This window comes from Leptonychotes weddellii, chromosome 11 (genome assembly GCF_054177405.1).
Source record: "Leptonychotes weddellii isolate Sample4059 chromosome 11, ASM5417740v2, whole genome shotgun sequence".
Classification (NCBI taxonomy): domain Eukaryota; kingdom Metazoa; phylum Chordata; class Mammalia; order Carnivora; family Phocidae; genus Leptonychotes; species Leptonychotes weddellii.
The window spans coordinates 1908226-1916089 of NC_138379.1; the positions used below are offsets into that span (position 1 = coordinate 1908226).

General features: G+C 59.7%; 1 protein-coding gene across 2 annotated transcripts in view; it reads right to left on the minus strand.

The window, feature by feature from the left end:
* The window catches only part of CARS1 (cysteinyl-tRNA synthetase 1), a 45448-nt gene that overhangs the window by 10592 nt on the left and 26992 nt on the right, over window positions 1–7864 (minus strand). For both annotated transcript variants that reach the window (XM_081797600.1, XM_081797599.1), the window contains 7 exons: window positions 4312–4424; window positions 3693–3821; window positions 3168–3297; window positions 2959–3062; window positions 2489–2586; window positions 2090–2279; window positions 1841–1909 (listed from right to left, as the gene is read on the minus strand). In XM_081797600.1, coding sequence (XP_081653726.1) covers window positions 1841–1909; window positions 2090–2279; window positions 2489–2586; window positions 2959–3062; window positions 3168–3297; window positions 3693–3821; window positions 4312–4424 — 833 coding nt within the window. The remainder of the gene's footprint in view (window positions 1–1840; window positions 1910–2089; window positions 2280–2488; window positions 2587–2958; window positions 3063–3167; window positions 3298–3692; window positions 3822–4311; window positions 4425–7864) is intronic.

The following is a 7864-nucleotide window of genomic DNA, read 5'->3' on the forward strand; positions in this document are numbered from 1 at the left end:
GGGTGGCTCAGTTGGTTAAGCAACTGCCTTCGGCTCAGGTCATGATCCTGGAGTCCCGGGATCGAGTCCCATATCGGGCTCCTTGCTCAGCAGGGGGTCTGCTTCTCCCTCTGATCCTCCCCCCTCTCATGCTCTCTCTCTCTGTCTCATTCTCTCTCTCAAATAAATAAATAAAATCTTTAAAAAAAAAAAAAAAAAAGAAAGGAAAACCAAAGACAGCAGAATCCAAACTGGAGAAACAACGATTTTATAAAATCTTTTTTTTACATCTTTCCTCTTTTTCCAGTAGGCTTTCAAGCAAAATCTCTCCCTGCCTCTTAATTAAGTCTTTCGGTGGCTCAGTCACTGAAGTAATAATCACTACCCACAGAAGCTGGCTAGGCTGCCGAGCCCCCGGCCTGACCTGGCCTCCCCCGTCCCAGTCCTGCACCCGGCGGGGGCGCCGTGCTTGTGCAGGGGGACCGGCATCAGGGTGTTTGCTCTTTATCTCCACCAGGCACGGAGACCGCCATGGTGAGCCTTGGCGCAGGGGGACGGGAGCCTCAGCCAGCAGGGTCTGTGTGGAGGAGGGGTGCCCCGGCGGCCCTGTGGACCCCACTCGCGTGCACTGCACACCACTCAGTACTGTGGCCTCATCAAGACTGTCTGCCCCGCTCCGAAAACAATTCAGATTTGGAAGCTGGCACAGAGACTTCAAAAGCTGTGAAGCCCACAAAGGAGTCCCGCCCTTTGGCCTGGCAGGCCTGCTGGCCCTGTCACCTCACAGCTGCTTATTCCCACACGCGGCCTTCAAAGGGCCCACGAGGTCACGCGCAAAGCCCCCCACAACCAGCGCATTAAAAGCACTGTTTTTAAGCTCGAGAGCAGACGGTCTTTAGTGCCGGAAGTGTTTTCTCTCTTTCTCTTTTTCTGAGAAACTCAACGTGTAACGTCACGTGTACAAGACAAGCAGCAGCCGTGTGGGTCTCCCTTCTGAGAAGCACCGAGGGAGGTTAAAGCCTTTACACCAACCAGCTTTAGGGCGAGTGGAGCCCCGGGGATGTGGGCCCGGGGCTCGGGCAGGCCTTCTTCCTGATACAACCTGGTTTCTTTTCGGAAGCCAGTTCCTGGGGAGACAGCTGTATGCTCCCCCTGCAGAAGAAGGTTCCTCACACTAGCTACCACCCAGAAACAGAATTCTAAAAAGGGTTGGCCTTTTTACTTAGTCCCTGCTTCCTGTTTTCCTTTAAATAAGTTAGATCTAAATACCCACACACGCATTCTCATCAAATCATTAAAGATCAAGCCTGAAGAGTGTCTGAGATGAGCCTGAACGAGCATGTGCCACGAGGGAGGGTCATCGTGCAGTGGAAACCGCCAGTCCTGGGGCGACGCTGGCCACTGCCGGGGAACTTTCTCCCCACCAGACACATGGCCCGGCGTGCTATGTGAATGCACACGTGCAAGAACGTGAGCGCACAGGAATCCATTACCATGTGGCTACAGCTCAAGCAAAGTCGGTCCCGTCGAGCCTGCTGTCCCGAGACTGAGCTCACGGGTGGCACACGGCAGCACAAACACCCCAAGGATGGGTCAGGGAGAAAGGCTGAGCTTGCACACGCGGGAGGAACAGCTGCCTGGGAGGTCCAGGTGAGCCCCGGGCTCGGTCTGGAAGGTCCAGGGCCGGTGGGACCTGACGTGGGCCTCCAAATGTCCACAGGGTTGGCCCAGGAGGGGAGCGAGGAAGGGAAGGGAGCAGGCGTGGAAGGCAGGAGGGTGCTCCTCAACGCAGGCGCCATTTCCCAGGGGTGGGGCGACCCCCAGGGAGGGACTTCTCTGTGCCCAGGGGTGCTCTACTCACATCGAGGCTGGTTCCAGGTCCTCTCACTGGGAATCCCAGGGAGCTTTCCTCCTCGATGGCCCCGAAGATCTATAAAGAGAGACAGACGTGCAGGATGAGTGTGTGCAGAGGTCCTGAGAAGGGGCCCGCGGTGACCGGATGCCAGGCCCCGAGCCGCCCGAGGCCTCCGCGGTCACGGCCGAGGCCCACGGCCTGCGTGCACGCGGCCCGGCGAGCGCCACAGGCGCCTGCAGTTCGAGGGCGGCCTACCTTCAGCATGTGGGTGAGGTACAGGGCGACGCTTTCCAGCAGCGCCCGGTTGGGCCTCCTCCTGGCGGCCTTCCGGGCTGCCACATACAGGTTGCACTGGCTCACCAGAGCCCTCATCTCCTCCAAAGCCGTGTGCGTGTCCACGTTGTCACACAGGGCCTCGTGAACCGCCGCCTTCTTGTCATAAAAGCTAAGCCAGAGGAACGGGAGGTCAGCCGGTAACACCGCGCCCGCGCGCCCGAGCGCTCCAGAGGCCGGGAGGCGGTCCACGCAGTCGCCGCGCGCTCGCCGGCGGGTCTGCACAGACGGAGGCCAGGGCGCACAGCCTCCCGCCCGCTGGCGGGTCTGCCACGGGCAGCACGGAGCACGGGCGCGCCTGCAGACCCCTAAGTCTCCTACCTCTTGTTCAGTTCCGATTCTTCATCTTCCCACTTTTCAAACCGGCCGGTTATATCAACGGGAGCTCGAAGGATGTCTTTCACATTTAGGAAAAACTCCTAGGGTCAGAAAATTTGGATTAATTGCGTTTACAAGACTTTTCCACCCGAGCAGTATCTGGGAGAGAGCTACGGTGGTGAAGCGCGTCTCCTTCCCGTATAATCTGGAAAACCACGGCGCTGACACAGCCCTGGCAGCCGCAGGGAGCGGAAGGTTCCCCTTCAAGACGGGAACGGGTGCCAGGCTCAGCCTGGGACGCCGGCACAGCAGACAGGTGTGCGGGAAACGTGCCCCACGGACACCAGAGGAACGTGGGCACCTGTCTCTAGCAGGTCAGCAGGGGGTTCAGGAAAGGGGCGCGGGGCCGACTGCCCCCCGTCAGCAGACACGGGAGCGGGAACGACCCCGGCGCGGCGGAGTGGGGGGCTTACGCTCATGAACTTCTCGTACTGCAGCGCCGACTCCATGGTGTTGCTCGAGTAATCCAGCGTGTCCTTCCAGGAGTGCATGAGGAAGGCCAGCCTCAGCTGCCGCGCTGGGACGGGGGACAGCACCGCGGTCGGTCCCCTCAGCCCCGAGCAGCCACCGCCACTGTGCCGCCGCGAGAAGGGGCGCTCGGGTCCTGGGGGGTCGGGCTTACCGGAGTGCTTCTTCAAGGCGTCTTTAATGGTGATGAAGTTCTTGAGTGACTTGGACATCTTGCAGCCGGCGATGGTCAGGTGGCCCGTGTGCAGGAAGTAGTGGACCCAGCAGTCGTTCTCGAAGTAGGCCTGCTCAGGAAGGGGCGGAGAGGGCGAGGTCGGGGCGCCACGAGGCACCTCTGCTGGCCGGGTGCTCTGCGGGCCCTTTGTTCACGCAGCGACGCAGAAGAGGGGGCGGCTCTCCGAGCGGGGTCCCCTGGGGCTCAGAGGGATGGCCCTGGACCAGTGAGTGAGCCGAGAGGCAACGGCCGGTTCCAATCCAGGCCTGTCTGTCGCCAACACTCAGGCTGTTCGTGTGGGAAATCAAACCGAACAACGAGGGTTCAAATCCCACCAGCGAGACCCTGATGTGGGCATCAGGCCGGGCTCAGTGCCTCGCTGGCAGCACCCCTGGCTGCTTCTACCACCGCGGGGGGGACTCAAGCCCCCTCCCAGCGGACACAGTGACCCCAGCCTCTGCCTACCTCCGACTGGGCCAGCTCGTTGTCGTGGTGGGGGAACCGGAGGTCAAAGCCCCCCCCGTGAATGTCCATCGAGGCTCCCAGGAGAGTGCCTGCCATTGCAGAGCATTCGATGTGCCATCCCGGACGCCCCTAAAGATCCAAACGGGACCCCGTGACCAACCAGCCTACCCTCGGTCCAGGCGTTCAAGTGTCCCGTGTTCATGACCCTCAAAACCTCTGAGCCTTATTGGAACAGACGTTACATTCCAACATGAAAATCGCAGGCCAGCCCCTGCTGTCAAGGTCCCAGCGAGCGCTGCAGGCCGAGGCGGACTGAGGCTCACGTTACCCCCAGAACTGCCCAGCCCGGACCAGAGGCAGGTGCGAACACCCCCTCCCCCGGCTGTGGGCCATCGGGACTGTCGTCACAGGGACCGTCAGAGGGTGGACTGGCCTTCAGCAGTGAGCACCACTCAGAGTCTAAGGCTGGGAGGACACGGGGGCCTCGCAGTCCACCCACCCGCACCCCAGATGCACACGGGCAAGTCCCGGAAGGGAAGTCACGTGCCCACAGGCCCACGAGGGTCTGGGGCATCTCGGTGCGCCCACCACTGCAGCCCGCGCCTTCCCGGGAGCACACCTTTCCCCACGGGCACGGCCAGGACGGCTCGCCCGGCTTGGAGGCTTTCCACAGGGCGAAGTCGTTGGGGGACCGCTTCTCACTCAGGCGGTCTGCCGAGATGCTCAGGTCACCTGCGGACACGAGGAAGCCGGTCACCCGGTGCTGCCTGGCGGACAGAACCGTGTCACTGCAAGGCCGCCTCTGGGGGCTACTGGCCAACGCTTCAGATTTCCACTTATCTCCTCGGTCAGCAGCGGCTCCACTACGACCAGATGTTAGCGCTGCCCCAGCGCGTCCACGTATGAAACCGTATATAAGCTCCAATTCCCGGGGGGCCTGAACCACACCTGCCGGCTCCCCAGATGCCCCTCTCCCCACCCGCCCCCCACGGCTGCGGCCCGGGTCTCGGGTAAGCCACGGCGCTTGGGTCTGAGGGGTGAGGCCACGGTATTTGGTGGCAGCTCTCGCAGGTGGGGCCTCATGCCGACGGCCTACACAGCTCCCAGTGTCTGAGGACCAGCGGATCCTGCTGGATGTGGCCCCTTGGCCCCAGAGGTGGCAAATCAGGTCAAGTTCGGTTCCCGGACGAAGTCCCCCGGAAGGCAGACACGGCCTGTGTCAGGCGGGAGCGACAGGAAAGGTGTGCACACTGATCACCGTGGGAGACTCTCTGGACCACACACAGGACCAGTGGAGCGCATTAGCAGCCACGAAAATGAACACCTCAGGCGGCCAGTTCCCTTCAGGCGGTGACCCGGTGAGTGGGGCAGCGCCAGGGCCTTCAGCGGGGCCCCCAGTGCGTGGCCTCAATGCTGCCTTTCCCTGGGTGCTGTCGCCCCCTCGCGGACAACTCCGGAACAGTAACGACAGACCCGGCCTAGTGCCCAGGGTCGCCAACGCGGCCGGACCTCAGTGAGCACCACCTTTCAAGTGCGGAGTCAGGCCACCGTGAAGCCGCCCTGACAGCAGCCAGAGGGAGAGCGCGCCGAGCATCTTTGTACACGGGCCTCCGAGTAAAACACGCGGAAAATACGAGGAAGAACCAGGAAAGAAATGCCACGATCATAAACGAAGGAATGCTTGCTGTTGGCCCTTTGGTGTACTAACCAGACAGACCCAAGCAGCAGGACAAACTCCAGCCTCGCCCGTGGGGACCTCTCAGCGATAGGTCACCGCTCACACCAACGACGCAGACGGTTTGATACGGTGCCATGACATTCTTTTAGCCCCCCTACGTGTGGCAGATAATGTATATTTAAGCTTTTAATTTCCATTATTACTCATGAATATATTCTGATTCTTAAAATTTTGTTTTGAGAAATTCTGTGACAGAGCAAAGAGGACCCTCTTCCACACATGGCCCGTCTCCTACTCTTCGGCAACCGTCACTTCAGCAGTACTTGCTCTTTGCTCTAGTCTTTAAGACGAGTGAGTCACACAATCCCTTCTGCTCCCCTGCTGTCACTTCTCGTCTCCCTCCCCAGAGGCGACCCCCGTGACCCCACACACGTCAGGAGCCGTCTCTACTAGAGTCCCCGCATGCCACCATCCCTGCAGTGAGGAGCTCGTGCTGGGGGTCACATCGTGCTGGAAGCGGGACTGTCCCCAAAGGACAGCACGTCCCTCTTCGTCCCTTCGTACTTGCTGTTGGATTCTACGACTCTCGTCCCTGGAATGCAACGCGATTCTAAAGTCAGTCTGGAAGAAAAAAGGTCCAAGAACAAGCGATATTTAAGAACTCCGGGGAGGACCCAGCTGGCTTAGTTGGAAGAGCGAGACTCTTCGATCTTGGGGTCATGAGTTCGAGCCCCACGCTGGATGTAGAGATTACTTAAAATTAAACAAAAAACAACAAGAACAAGAGCCCAGCTGCGGCCAGATGCCAAGGTTTACCATACAGCCGCACATGCACTCCCATCTCTGGAGCTCTCCTTCCCCCCGACTGGAGGCGGGCTCCCCGCGGCCTCGCCACCCGAGGCCCCATGTCCTAGTTCCCTGCGCTGCGTGGCCCCACTCTCCCCGCACTGTCTCTAGTCACGTGCAGTTTTGTCCGGACGTATCTGCGAGTCGTCGGTGTTCATTCATCAGTCTTGCACACATTTTTCCATTTCATTCATCTTTGTGAAGAACCAGCGGCTGACTTCTTATGTTATTTCCGTTCCATTCTCTCTTCAATCTTTATCTCCTGCTCTCTCCACTGCTCCTTCAGGAGCTTTCAGGTAGCTCACCCCACCCATCTTCCATCTTTGTTCTTTAACTACTAATTCAAACTACAGGCTGCCCTAAGCGGCAGACTGTGCCATGGTGTCACTCAGGACCGTGACGGTCAATGGGTCCGTCCGCCGCCCGTGTCCCTTTAGTGCTGGTTGCCGGCTCAGTGTGTCATGGGCAGACGACATGGGCTGCGTGACAAGCGACCGCTGGGGAACCACAGAGACGTCCTCTGTGGCCAGTGTGGGTCCTGCGTGAGCATGAGGGAGGGGCCCTGCCTGAATTCGTGCTGTTGAGAGTCCCAACCTGCTACACAAAGCCCCACTCCCCGTGTACCTCAATCCTTGCAGGTCTTGTGACCCTCAGCCTGCCCAAGCCACTGCATGTGGGGCGTGCACAGTTCCTCCCCTCACAGACGTGGGCTGCCGGCCACACAAGCCCCCAACTGCCCTTGAGGAGACGCCTCCTTTACTCTGACAAACGCCTTCAGCCTTCGATGGCCCAGGGTCTGGTACCAATGCTACCGAACAACCTTATCCTATCGTGTCCACGTTGCCATGTCGTCTTGTGTGAGGTTCCGATGTCTCTTCACAACAGAGCCCCAGAGGTGGAAGTCCTTGATCAAAAAGTACGAACGTTTTTATGGCCAACTGCCTTCCAGAAACACTGGAAGGTAGACAGCACGTGCCCCAGCCGTGGGAGAGCCATCCCTGCGCCATGGGACTGCGGCTTCTGTGGTCTGTCCCAGAGTCCCTGAGGGTTTAAGGGTGGAGAGAACACCATGAAAGATAAACCTGGTTTGGCCTGGTCCTGGGAATGCCTCGTGTCTACGTTTAATATGGGGGACCCTTCTTGAAGAACAGCAGGGCCTGGAGGGGCTGAACCCCCACAACCGAAACCACAAACAGCGCCCCCCCGCCTGAGCCCCACCAACGGCAGGAACAGCACGCAGACACACTGTGCATGTGACACAGAACGTGAGCTAGAGAAGAGGTCATGGGAAACCAGAGGAATCTGTGTGCAGTGCTGAGCTGCACTCATCGAGAACGATCTGCACGCAGTTCAACCCCGTGTTGCTCAAGGATCAGCTGTACCCAGATCACTACGAGCAGAGGGGCTGCTGCCCACGCACGTCACTCGCTAGGACGAGAGAACAGCTATGAGGTGCTGCCCAGGATCTGACGGTGTGACCCCCCCGCTCACACCCAGAACCGGGACGTTCACACAGGATCTGACGGTGTGACCCCCCCGCTCACACCCAGAACCGGGACGTTCACACAGGATCTGACGGTGTGACCCCGCCGCTCACACCCAGAACCGGGACGTTCACACAGGATCTGACGGTGTGATCCCCCCGCTC